The 13831-nt window shown below is 41.5% G+C and overlaps 1 protein-coding gene across 5 annotated transcripts in view; it reads right to left on the bottom strand.

The window, feature by feature from the left end:
- ENTPD5 (ectonucleoside triphosphate diphosphohydrolase 5) overlaps nt 1–13831 on the bottom strand; it is a 35895-nt gene that overhangs the window by 13094 nt on the left and 8970 nt on the right. For 2 of the 5 annotated variants that reach the window (XM_055435781.2, XM_055435784.2), the window contains exons 4-6: nt 3506–3578; nt 1608–1887; nt 887–966 (exon numbers count right to left, since the gene is read on the bottom strand). In XM_055435781.2, coding sequence (XP_055291756.2) covers nt 887–966; nt 1608–1824 — 297 coding nt within the window. In that variant the 5' untranslated portion in view covers nt 1825–1887; nt 3506–3578. Of the gene's footprint in view, nt 1–886; nt 967–1607; nt 1888–3505; nt 3579–12677; nt 12788–13831 lie in introns of all 5 variants that reach the window. The other 3 variants (XM_055435782.2, XM_055435783.2, XM_055435785.2) reach the window with 3 other exon arrangements.

Here is a 13831-nt window from a genome sequence, read left to right as displayed (position 1 = left end):
TAAGTTAGAATCCATTATTTTAAATCCATTGTTTTTCTGAGTAAGCATCTGTTCTGACAACACACTGCCTCTTAAACATTATAACCACAACACAGTTTTACTCTCCAAATGTCAAATCAATTTCTAATGATGCAATTATTTTCAACAGCTCCTAGTTTTATATAGCACATTTGCCATTTCATAACAGCAAACTGAGAAAATAAACATCCTCTTGGTTCTTCAAGTTCAAGCCATTTTTAGCATCAGGTTTTCCTCTGGTTAATGATTACACTTGTGACACTGAACAATATCTTTAATATATGCTACCAGAGTTCAACATTCTGCCTTATTCTATTTTATATCAGTGTGGCCCCTGACACATGCGGTGTTGTATGCTCTGAGAAATCACATGTGAAATACAGCTATGACAGAACTCTACATTCATCTTCTATTACTGAAGACTTTTTGTCAAAGGTTTTGCCCAATTTCTAGAATATAACCATGGTTCTGTGCTGTATAAGGGCACTCTGAAATGGAGTTCACCTCAATTGCCATGTGTATACCTTCTACTTTATAGAACTTCACAACCATTTTCTGCATCTACATTAATTAATGCAGTTGATGGCTTCAAATAAAAATCTTAAACAGTTAATACAAATAGCACAATCTCCTGAAAGATGGTGCTCTCCCAGCGTGGTGACAAGCTATTTACACACCTCCTTCCCCCAAGCCCTGGTGAACCCAGGGTATACAATTACTGTTATCCAGGAGATTAGCTGAGGACAGAAAACTGATCTCACACATGACCTCAATATCAGCAGTGAACAGCATAAAATATTTAACAGCAGTGGTGTGGTCAAGCTATCAAGGCATTTGAGAATCTAAACATCTGTTGTAAAAAACTCACCTGCTTAGGTTGATCTACAAAAGCAGAAAGTCCTGGCTTCACAGAATCAAAAATTTCCCCTTCCAGAACTGGAAGCTGTCCTATGTTGTCCACGAGCAAAACAGAAGAGAGATGGCCGGTTATCAACAGTCAGACTCTTCCTGATCCTGCGCTCTGTATCATACTAACCTGTTATTTCCCCCCGCGAATCCAAGTCATCCCACCTGCGAGGAATGGCTTGAAGGAGTATTGGGTAGGGGGAGAGAGGATGAAAGTAATCACCGAGGGTCCCACTACCATTTCCCTGGTGGGCACCTCACTTTTACTCCTTTCCCTAGACTCTATGTGTAACCTGAGAAGACTGACTATTCAGAAAACGTTCATCTTCGGGGTCCCCTCATTCCCTTTTTCAAGGGTGGTAGTGGTTTTCTTCTCAAGACCACTCTCAATATTCTGAACCCTGGAGTATTAATTCACCTTTGGAGAAAAGTAAAGACAAATTATAACTACACTTCTTAGACACATGGGTTCAGACTACAGGCAGTCCTAATCGCTTTTAATTTTACACCAAATTAAACCATATGTGTTCAGTTATAGTCCAAAGTTTTATCTGAAGAAAGACATTTAGTGACTGTAAGATTCTGTAACTGACATCACACACTCTCAGCACATCTGTTTCTATAAGGAGGAGATGCTAAAGTGTGGATTTAAATGTGCTGGTGAGGGTACCAGTTGTACTCACCTGGTACTTTCTGCACAAATGTGTAAACATGAATTCGTGTTCCAGTGCTCCCTGCATCAAACATAATTCCATACAGGGTGCCGGCGCTGACATTGACAGGGCACATGGAAGACAGGAAGACCCCCTCAAACCAAGTCTGCTGCTCTCTGTGGAAGGCAGTGCTGCAGACACAGGACGCTGCCAGCATGAGAAAGGCTGCCCCCTGGGAAACGGCCATTCTCCTCCAAGACGCAGCGAGGCTTCTGTCACAGAAGCGATGCTGCTAACACACCTGCAGTGGCTTCCAGGACAAAGACATGCAAGGTTAGGCCAACCGGCCTCTTTGTTTACATTTGTAAAAGATGAAACACCCATTACAGAAATCCCACCCCTTTCCCCAAGCTGGTCCTTCTGTTCCCAAACACCTGCATAACAAGCCAGACTAGGGTGACAGAGGCTCTGAGCACCTTTTCGGAAGGGTATCTGGTTGCAAGAGGAAACTGGGATTTAAAATATATTTCCCCATGCTCTTTTTTTCCCCCTCTATTTTTTGGCCATAAAAAATCTTAGTTCCTTGACCAGGGATCAAACCTGCATCCCTTGCCCTGTTTTTAATAGTAGGATGGATCACACATACTCAAAGGCTCTCTCTGTCATCCTGCTCCTAATGTTGCATCTTATTTTTTTCTTTCCATTTTGACAATTTCGTCTTTAGATCATGAACCATGTGCCTTGCAGGATCTTAGTTCCCCAACCAGGTGTCCCCTGCAGTGGAAGTGTGGAGTCTTAACCAGTGGACGCCAAAGAATTCCCTCTTTATTCTTTTTGATTGATAAATAGAAGCTTCAATTTCTGAATTAAAGTTATAAAGTTACCAAAAAAGTTACAAAGTCCCTGGGGGCATTGGGGGTGTTCACAGCCTTTAAAAATCAGGCCACATGTGACCAATATTGAATTGGCTTGCACATTCAACCACATTTTAAGGAAATAAATCAGTCAGGATGGCCGAGCGGTCTAAGGCGCTGCGTTCAGGAAATAAATCAACTTAATTCAAAAACACTTAAATAGACCATTATGGTTTTTAAAACATGCTTCACAGGTTTCAGGCCATGCTATCTCCATAAGCACTTAAGAGCAGAAGGGCAAATAAAGACAGAAAGGCTCAATGACCTGCTGAGTCATAAAGTGATGCGTTATGGCCAGTTACTGCCTGTATTTCTTAATGTGCTTATAACAAAGACAAAAAACTTATAAGTGCTCAGCATTATTTACTTTGGATTTTAGATACAAATGATGCAGAAAAACTAGAGTAAGGTTACATGGAAAAATGTCTCCTGCATAGGGTGCGTTTTCTCCTGGTATTACTGAGGAAGGTCACATCTATATCCTCCAACATTTCAGGCTTCCTTAGTTGCCTCTTATGTACTTTGCTCAAAACAGTTCTGGGTCTTCTGATTCACCTTTCACCTCTGAACTTCTTATGTAAGTCATGGTTACTAGTTAAACAAGATCTAACTCCAAAGTCCTCATTCCCCCGTCCTTGAATCTCAATAGAATACTCAGTATGCTTGGAGTACAGATGAGGACTGTTTATCATTCTCAGATTTGTTGATCTGCCAGGATGCGTTTTATCAAAATGTCTCTCTCCCTCCCTAGGTAACATACTACATAAAATAAAGCAAATTCAAGTTAACTGCATTTGGAATAAAGCTATTTGAAGTAGATGGAGTTGTTCTGAAGCACCTCAAAGACAGTGTGAGAATTACCAGTTTGAACACTCTTCAAGACTGAACTTCTATCCTGCAGTGAAGAATGAAAGCTATTGGCTAAGGAAAGCAAAGCTTAGAATCTCAAATGAAACTCGTCTCAGAAAATCAACCACTGCAACAGGTCAGCTGCCGGGCAAGATTCATACTCACATCTTCAATCACTCCCTCTGGTGGATTTTTCCTTTGCAGCAGCCAGGCTGGTCGTGTAGATCAACCAGAAGAACTAAAGACAAAAACAACCTTTCAGATTCTGAGTGTTAACAGACTGTGGCCCTGTCCAAAGCCCAGACCACATTCCACACTCTCCGGAAGTGTATTTAGGGGCTCTCCAGACACCAGCCCGCTTCCACCACTGTGACTGACTGCACAGCAGCTTCTTCAGGGCTCACTCATATTTTTTTCTATTATTGTGGTTTCTGGGAAAAAACAAACAACTCTCCAGCTTCTATTTCCATTAAGCAAACCTTTGTTTTTCTTCCAAAAGAAATTAAGGGGAAAAAAAAGGATACCAGATATCCCTTTTCACAAAGTGAAAACTGTAGCGTCATACCAGGTGTTCAGTGTAGAAGTAAACAGTAGATTTTAGAGAAAGCAAAGGATGAACACAAACTGCACCATCTGCTCTCAGCATTTACCTTCTAACACCACTTCAAATCTCACTTTTCTTTAAGATTAGCTACTTTAAGGTTGGCTTTAGAAAGGCTTACAACAAACAGCTTAGAGCACGCAGAAAGGCACCCTATTTCACAGGACACCAGCCTACAGGCTTGCTCACTCACTGCTGGTCTCTGCTCAGGTGTCACCTTCTCAGAGAGCCCTTCCTTGTCTACTGTATTTAAAATCGCAACCCACCTGGTCACATGCATCTTCTATCAATACCTTCCTTCCCTGTTTATTTTTCTCCGCAGCACTCCTCGTCTTCTAACACACTATATAATTTACTACTTCTGGGGTTGCTTCTCATACTCCCTGCTCCTGATTCCCCCTGTCCTTCATGAGCTATACATAGGCAGATAATTTTGTCTGTTCACGGATGTGTTCCTGGCACTGGAATGATACTGCCACATAGTAGGTACTGAATATATTCTCTGAAGGGATGAATACGGATCCAGTGATTCAAGGACTGGATCTCATCCATTTAATAAGAATATATAACAAGTGACTTATTTCCTAAAGGAGATTCATTATCCACCCACTGGAAAATCATGATTCCAAACTTCCAGGATGGATGGTTTCTCCAAATGTGTCAATTATATAACAAGTTTTATATGCTACTCAAAATAATGTACGTAGACTGGAGAGAATACATCAGTGTATTTAACTTCACTCCTTCAGAATTAGTCTTCTCAACCTCTCCTGCTATCTCCTTATTCACCCCCAACAAAGCCCTCTCTTCAATTCTTTTGAGACTCTGGTGCCAGCTAGGGTCAGTCACTATGCCCATCTCTTTCGAAGGTCTTTTCAGTGCATCTTTGTCTCTGTAGTAAACACCAGTCTCCCTCAACTCAGCCTCCCTGGAGCATCACACTCTGGATTCCCTTCTTCCATGTCTCCCAGAGCTTCAGAGACCACAATCCCACAGGACCTGGGCCCCCACACTGGGTACTCACCTGCTCGTGTCTGCCCAGTCCCTGGGATTCCTTGCTTTCACTGTTGATTGCCTTTTGCTCTTTGCCCCTATTTCAGCCTTTTTGACTCTAGCTAGTTTCATCTGAATCACTTTCACCTTTGTGCTAGTTTGCAACCATGTGGCATTTTGCTAACTCACTCCCTTCTTTATTCTTCACTCCTCCCTTATCCACCTTTATTCTGAGTATACATGATCGTCTGATTCATCTACTTTTATGATAGCTAAGTGCCAACTGGCAGAATTACTGCTTATAGGGCTTAAGTTGCCAAGGAACTGAATTCTGTGTTGTTTTTACACAGGAGATCAAAATTTATGTTTTTACAACATTATTTAGTTATGCTAAATTTACAAAATATGTAGCCTTGTAAGAATATTACCTATCCCCTACTAATTCATGTTTTTACAATATCATCCCAATAGTAGAGAAGTGAATAGCACTCCTCAAGTTTCCATCTCTGTGATGAACTTAGGAGACTAGCATTGGATTGTCTAATTTATAAGCATCACTGAGTGTCTAATATATACCAGACACTGTGCCAGCTTCTAGATACAAAGTTCAGTTCAGTTGCTCAATCATATCCGACTCTTTGTGACCCCATGAACCTCAGCACACCAGTCCTCCACGTCCATCACCAACTCCCGGAGTTTACTCAAACTCATGTCCATTCAGTCGGTGATGCCATCTAACCATCTCATGCTCTGTCGTCCCCTTCTCCACCTGCCTTCAATCTTTCCCAACATCAGGGTCTTTTCAAGTGAGTCAGCTCTTCGCATGAGGTGGCCAAAGTATTGGAGTTTCGGCTTCAGCATCAGTTCTTCCAATGGACACCCAGGATTAATCTCCTTTAGAATGGACTGGTTGGATCTCCTTGCAGTCCAAGGGACTCTCAAGAGTCTTCTCCAACACCACAGTTCAAAAGCATCAATTCCTCGGCCATCAGCTTTCTTCACAGTCCAACTCTCACATCCATACATGACCATGGGAAAAACCATAGCCTTGACTAGACGGACCTTGGTTGGCAAAGTAATGTCTCTGCTTTTTAATATGCTATCTAGGCTGGTCATAACTTTCCTTCCAAGGAGTAAGCGTCTTTTAATTTCATGACTGCAATTACCATCTGCAGTGATTTTGGAGCCCCCAGAAATAAAGTCTGCCACTGTTTCCACTGTTTCCCAATCTATTTGCCATGAAGTGATGGGACCAGATGCCATGATCTTAGTTTTCTGAACGTTGAGCTTTAAACCAACTTTTCTACTCTCCTCTTTCACTAAGAGGCTTTTTAGTTCCTCTTCACTTTCTGCCATAAGGGTGGTGTTGCCAGGCTATCTGAGGTTATTGATATTTCTCCCAGCAATCTTGATTCCAGCCTGTGCTTCATCCAGCCCAGTGTTTCTCATTACGTACTCTGCATATAAGTTAAATAAGCAGGGTGACAATATACAGCCTTGACGTACTCCTTTTCCTATTTGGGACCAGTCTGTTGTTCCATGTCCAGTTCTAACTGTTGCTTCCTGACCTGCATATAGGTTTCTCAAGAGGCAGGTCAGGTGGTCTGGTATTCCCATCTCTTTCAGAATTTTCCACAGTTTATTGTGATCCACACAGTCAAAGGCTTTGGCATAGTCAATGAAGCAGAAAAAGATGTTTTTCTGGAATTCTCTTGCTTTTTCCATGATCCAGCAAATGTTGGCAATTTGATCTCTGGTTCCTCTGTCTTTTTAAATACCAGCTTGAATATCTGGAAGTTCATGGTTCATGTATTCCTGAAGCCTGGCTGGGAGAATTTTCAGCATTACTTTACTAGCATGTGAGATAAGTGAAATTATGCAGTAGTTTGAGCATTCTTTGGCATTGCCTTTCTTTGGGATTGGAATGAAAACTGACCTTTTCCAGTCCTGTGGCCATTGCTAAGTTTTCCAAATTTGCTGACATATTGAGTGCGGCACTTTCACAGCATCATCTTTTAGGATTTGAAAGAGCTCAACTAGAATTCCATCACCTCCACTAGCTTTGTTCGTAGTGATGCTTCCTAAGGCCCACTTGACTTCACATTCCAGGATGTCTGGTTCTAGGTGAGTGATGACACCATCGTGATTATCTGGGTCGTGAAGATCTTTTTTTTACAGTTCTTCTGTGTATTCTTGCCACCTCTTCTTAATCCCTTCTGCTTCTGTTAGGTCCCTACCATTTCTGTCCTTTATTGAGCCCATCTTTGCATGAAATGTTCCCTTGGTATCTCTAATTTTCTTGAAGACATCTCTATAGTCTTTCCTATTCTGTTGTTTTCCTCTATTTCTTTGCACTGATCACTGAGGAAGGCTTTCTTATCTCTCCTTGCTATTCTTTGGAACTCTGCATTCAAATGGGTTATCTTTCCTTTTCTCCTTTGCTTTTTGTCGCTCTTCTTTTCACAGCTATTTGCAAGGCCTCCTCAGACAGCCGTTTTGCTTTTTTGCATTTCTTTTTCTTGGGGATGGTCTTGGTCCCTGTCTCCTGTACAATGTCAAGAACCTCGGTCCATAGTTCATACTCTATCAGATCTAGTCCCTTAAATCAATTTCTCACTTCCACTGTATAATCATAAGGGATTTGATTTAGGTCATACTTGCATGGTCTAGTGGTTTTCCCCACTTTCTTCAATTTAAGTCTAAATACAAAAGACAATTCATATACAGACCCAGCTCCTGGGGAAGATTTCAGCTTACTAGAAGAAACAGACAGATAAACCAATAACTGTACTATACCGTGGAAGTTCTCTGACAGAACTATGTACAGGTATAGTTCTGTGCATATGGCAGGAGTGGATATAAGGGACAGGTAACTCATCATAGAAGAAGGATGGAAGTGGGAAGGCAGTAGGAAGCTTTTTAAGAGATGAGAGGTATAAGCTCGGTCCTGAATCAGAGGCAGGAATTACCATGTGAAGTGACACAGGAGAATTCTGAGAACTTCAACTACTACAAGTTCAGTATGTCTGGAATGCAGAAGTGTAACAGAATAGAGGACAGGCGTGAGAAAGAATTGTTCTGGAGGTATCAGATCAGATTTCCAAACGAGTGGCCTTGTTTTCCTTAAACAGTTCCCTGGTGACACCTGACTGCTATTAATGTCTTTCTAGTCCCTCCTTAAGCAAATATCACTACTGACTAACAGTATTTCCCAACAGTGTAAAATAATGGAATGAGAGAGGTGATTAGGAAGGTCTACCGAAAAGTCTGAAAACACCGAAATGTAAAAGCTCCCACTGCCAATTCTTCTGAGTTCCACAGCAAAGTTGACTGTAACAAAGTAAAAATTGAACATAAAGCAAGCTTAAAATGTAACTGAAGAAATTTTGAAACAATAAGCTGATTGGAATGAATTAGCCCAAACACCTAGAATATAAGTTAGGTAAAATAAAACCAAAGTGGGTCTAACTGGGTAAGTCTGGGACAGATTTCAGCACAGTGAGCAATGCCTCATTTGAGGATATAACTTAGGACTTACAGATCCAATACCAAGGGCCAAAGCCCCAGAACACCTTGCTATTTGAAGGGTGTATAGGGGAAGGAAAGAAATAGCTTTCGTACTCCTAAAGCCAACTACTGAGCCTGGAACATGTCAGACTTCAGCAAATACATTCTGAATGAACCTGGGACAATTGGGCTGATGGTATCTACAGACAGGAGCACTGGGGCAGGGAGCACCACTTTCCCCAGTGTCTTACTATGGCTATGTATCACATCCCCAACTCTATTCCCTCCAAAGCAGCCCACAGGAGCGCTGTTCTGGGAAGTCTATTCACATATGTATTCATTCAGCCATTCCAGAAATGATCAGTTGCCTAATGCTACTTACAAGTACAGCATGAAAAGATGAGTCATCTTAGATCTGTCCTTTAAGAGACTAAAGTAAACAGGAAAAATTTAATTACCTTTGTGAAGTTAAAATGTGACAAGCAGCACAGTTCTATGCTCTGAGATTTCAAAGCAGGGAGAGATTATTTCGAGCTGCATGGTCAGAGAAAGCTTTGTGAAAGGGGAAGCTTCTGAGAAGGGTAATGAAGAGGGGAATTAGGACATGGGAGGAGTGCTTTTCAGGAAAAAAATAAAATATGAATCAAGACCTGGATGTAAAGAGGATGGAGGAACCCCAAGGGATAGTAAATAGACCAGACTGTTGTAGAAAACAAAATTGGAAAGGCAAACTGAGATCAGATAGTAGAATACACCAAATGCTCAGCTAAGGAATTCAGACTTTACTTTGCAGGCGATGTGAAGCCACTGAAAATTCTGAGCAAGGGAGTGTCACAAATATGAATCTGGCAGTACATGTAAGAATCAGGGTGGGGAGCCTTGGTAGGTTCCACTCACTTATCTAATAACCACATCTTTTAAAGTGAATAATAAAAATGGTAAAGGAGCCCAATGCACAGATGACTAAATCTAGAGGATTAGGAAAGGCATCATGAGATGACATTTGAACTGATTACAAAAAGTGAACAGAAGTAACTACATAAATAAGAGAGACATGTGGACAAAGAGCAGAGGGACTATAGAAAGATGAAAACAGCAAGGGAACTATGGATAGTTTGATTTCATTTTTAAATTTCCTCAAGAATTTCTTGTCAAAGGTTGAGAAACAAAATGAAAATAAAAAATAGATTAGAATGGAAGAGATTACAGGGAGGTTAGCATTTAATGCAGAGTGATCATGTATGGATGTGAGAGTTGGACTGTGAAGAAAGCTGATCGCCGAAGAATTGATGCTTTTGCACTGTGGTGCTGGAGAAGACTCTTGAGAGTCCCTTGGACTGCAAGGAGATCCAACCAGTCCATTCTAAAGGAGATCAATCCTGGGTGTTCATTGGAAGGACTGATGCTAAAGCTGAAACTCCAATACTTTGGCCACCTCATGCGACAAGTTGACTCACTGGAAAAGATTCTGATGCTGGGAAGGATTGGGGGTGGGAGGAGAAAGGGACGACAGAGAATGAGATGGCTGGATGGCATCACCGACTCGATGGACATGAGTTTGAGTGAGCTCCGGGAGTTGGTGATGGACAGGGAGGCCTGGTGTGCTGTGATTCATGGGGTCGCAAAGAGTTGGACACAACTGAGCGACTGAACTGAACTGAAAGACTAGCCAAAGGAAAACAACCTGAGGTAATAACAGCTATCATTTATTGAGATCTTAACATCCGCCAAGCACTATGTGAAGTATTTCACATGGGTTATCTCATTTAATTTCACAATACCACTCTGTGAGGCAGATTTTATAATTAACATCCCCATTTTAGAAATAAGAAAACTGAGGCTTATGTAATTTAAGACCACGCAGCAGTTAAAAGGGTCAGAAATCAAACTCAGATGGTCTAATTCTAGAGCCCAGTGTTACCTGCTAGGTCACAGGAAGGGTCAGCTGATATGGCACTAGGGAAAGGTAGCTGTCCGGTGGGGAAGAGCACAGAGCCGAGAAGGATGGTCAGAGATTAGTTGGAAGTTAGACTGGCACCAGGATGTGAAAGTCTTACAGCAGCTTGGTCTCTTTCCTCTGTATGACCAAGAACCTCTGATTTGTGTCCTGTTGCTCCACCTTTATTATGTTTCCAGAATCTGTTTCTGACCTCTTCCACCACCACTGTCTTGGCCCAAGCCACCGTCATCTTTCATGTGATTTATTCTAACATTCTCCTATTGGATCTCTGCTTTTACCCTCACTCCCCTAGGGTTTAACACACCTTTCTATTGCAAAGTCCAGCAATCATTTCCCATTTCCCTCAGAGTAGCAAGGTCCAAACAGGATTCATGGATCTACCTGCTCTGCCTCCCACTTCATTACCTCTGACCTCACTAATGGTTTTCATCTAACTCGCGCCACCCACACTGACCTCTGTGCTTAAATGTCACACATGCTCCTGCCTTAGGGCCTTGCTCTAGCTGACCCCACTCTCTGGAACCATCTTTTCCCAAACATTCACTTGATCAGCTTATTGTTCAGATGCTGTTTCCTTATAGACATCTATCTCAACTACTATAACTATCTCCCTCATGTGTCCCCTACTTCCATCTCCTTTCTCAATCCTCCTTACACTGATTTACTTTTTTTCTCCATACCACTCATCAATTCTAACACACTAGATGGCTTATTTACTATGCTTGCTATATGTGTTTCTCTGATATAAACTCCTTAAGAGCAGAAATCTTTTTTTTGTTTGTTTTGATATAACCCAAGCACCTAGACGGAGAAGGCAATGGCAAACCACTCCAGTACCCTTGCCTGGAAAATCCCATGGACGGAGGAGCCTGGTAGGCTGCAGTCCGTGGGGTCGCTAAGGGTCGGACACGACTGAGCGACTTCACTTTCACACATTGGAAAAGGAAATGGCAACCCACTCCAGTGTTCTTGCCTGGAGAATCCCAGGGATGGGGGAGCTTAGTGGGCTTCCGTCTATGGGGTCACAGAGAGTCGGACACGACTGAAGTGACGCAGCAGCAGCAGCAGCACTGACACATAAACACTATCATGTCTAAAACAGATTAACTAGTGGGAAGCTGCTATATATACAGGGAGCCCAGCCATGCTCTCTGTGATGACCGAGAGGGATGGGATGGGAGGGGAGAGAGCAGTACAAGAGGGAGGGGATATATATATATATAAAAAAACTGACTTAAGCTGATGTATCGCAGAAACCAACACAACACTGTAAAGCAATTATCCTCCAATTAAAAAATAAAAAAAGAAGTGACACAGTAATAACAAAGTGACATAAAAAGGGAGAATACTTTCATAAGTAAACATTTAAGAGGGAATATAATGATTAATGAATACCTTCAATTTGTGTTAGGAGAAACTATAATTTTCTTTTTCTGAATCTGTAAGTTCGATAGCTAAACTGAACTTCTTTAACCAAACACATTCAACTGTTAAAACTGTTATAAGGTGGTACTAGTGGTAAAGACGGAGAAGGCAATGGCAAGCCACTCCAGTACTCTTGCCTAGAAAATCCCATGGATGGAGGAGCCTGGTAGGCTGCAGTCCACGGGGTCCCTAAGGGTCGGACACGACTGAGCGACTTCACTTTCACTTTTCACTTTCATGCATTGGAGAAGGCAATGGCAACCCACTCCAGTGTTCTTGCCTGGAGAATCCCAGGGAAGGGGGAGCCTGGTGGGCTTCCGTCTATGGGATCACACAGAGTCGGACACGACTGAAGTGACTTAGCAGCAGTGGTAAAGAACCTGCCTGCCAATGCTGGAGACCCAAGAGACATGGGTTCGATCCCTGGGTTAGGAAGATCCCCTGGGGAAGGAAATGGCAACCCACTCCAGTATTCTTGCCTGGAGAATCCCATGGACAGAGCAGCCTGGTGGACCACAGTCCACGGGATTGCAGAGTCAAACATGACTGAAGCAACCTGGCACAAATGATAGTAAGCACTGTTTACATTGTCCAACTTCTCTTCTACATATAAAACCAGTAAGTATTTTAGAACACTGTACCTTAGTTATCTATTGCTGCACAACAAACAACTCCAAAACTTAGTTGCTTAGAATGATAACAGACATTTATTATCTCATCGTTTCTGCAGGTCAGGAATTTGGGAGTGATGTAATTGGATAGTTCTGGCTCAGGGTCTCTCCTGATACTGTAGTCAAGATGCAGGCTGGGACTGCACTCATCTGAAGGTTTGGCTAAGGCTGAGGACCCACCTTGGTGGCTGGCAAGCTGATTTCTTGGCTGTTAGAAAAACGCCTCAGTTGCTCCCCACGTGGACTCTCCATAGGGCTTTAAATGTCTTCATAATATGGTGGCTGGCTTCCTCCAGAGTGGGCAATCCAAGAAAGGGCAATGCAAAGGCAGTAATACTTTGTATGACCTTGCAGGTCATAAACTATCACTTCCCTGTATTTCATTGGTCAAACAGAGCAATGCTGATACAATGTGCAAGGAACTACACAAACATATAAATAAGTGGGGATCAATGGAGGCCATCTTGGAGACTGGCTACTTCCAATTATAACCAGTATTTGTATAATATTTTGTGTTCAGCTTTTTTTCACAGTTTATATATATTTCTATTAACACAACTTACATACTTCTTGCTTTAGAAACTATGTTATTCCAATGACATGAACCCTTGAAAATTAAAAATGTCATGGACTTTTAACTGTTCTGAAAATATCATATCCCACCAGTTGAAGCCATCCATTTATGTTACAGTTCCAATATTTTACTTAAGGAAAAGAATTAAAGTCAGAAAAACCACAACTCAAACAATGTCCTGCTTGTTCCTAAGAGTGAAAACAAATTTAAATACTTCAAATAAAAGTCAAATAATTTTAGAAACAAGTAGGAAGAAAAGAGTCACTACATTTCAGATTGCAGACATCAGTTAATAACTGAATAATAAAAATTAAATACTGAATTAAGGAAAATAGAGAGTGAAAATAATTATACTAACAGAATAGCAACTTAAACAGAGAAAAAAATCCTAACACAATGGTAGCATTAGTTATTAATACGTAGGTACTGAAGACATATTTGGTAGAAAAGGTTAAGACTGACAACTAGCATAGATTTGAAAACCACAGAAAAATTTTATAACCAGCATTTTTTAAATATTAACTAGATAAAAGAAGGTTTATTAAAAAAACAACTTTTGTTAGATCATTGCCAAGGAGCTATAATAAGACCTGTGAGCATGGAAACTAAAGGGGAGCAACTGAACAGTAAGAAGAATTTCCCAATAATATGCACTGTCTCATGTGATGGGAAGAGGAGAATTCTGACCCGAAGGCTCAACCCACATCTGATCACATTGTCCAGATGGATTCACAGATCAGAAGGCTGGTGGAATGAGAGT

This window comes from Moschus berezovskii, chromosome 9, assembly GCF_049115385.1.
Source record: "Moschus berezovskii isolate FMDL1 chromosome 9, NW_MosBer_1.0, whole genome shotgun sequence".
In the NCBI taxonomy this organism is placed as follows: domain Eukaryota; kingdom Metazoa; phylum Chordata; class Mammalia; order Artiodactyla; family Moschidae; genus Moschus; species Moschus berezovskii.
Note: the sequence above shows the minus strand (reverse complement) of the source record. Positions and strands in the feature narration are given on the sequence as shown.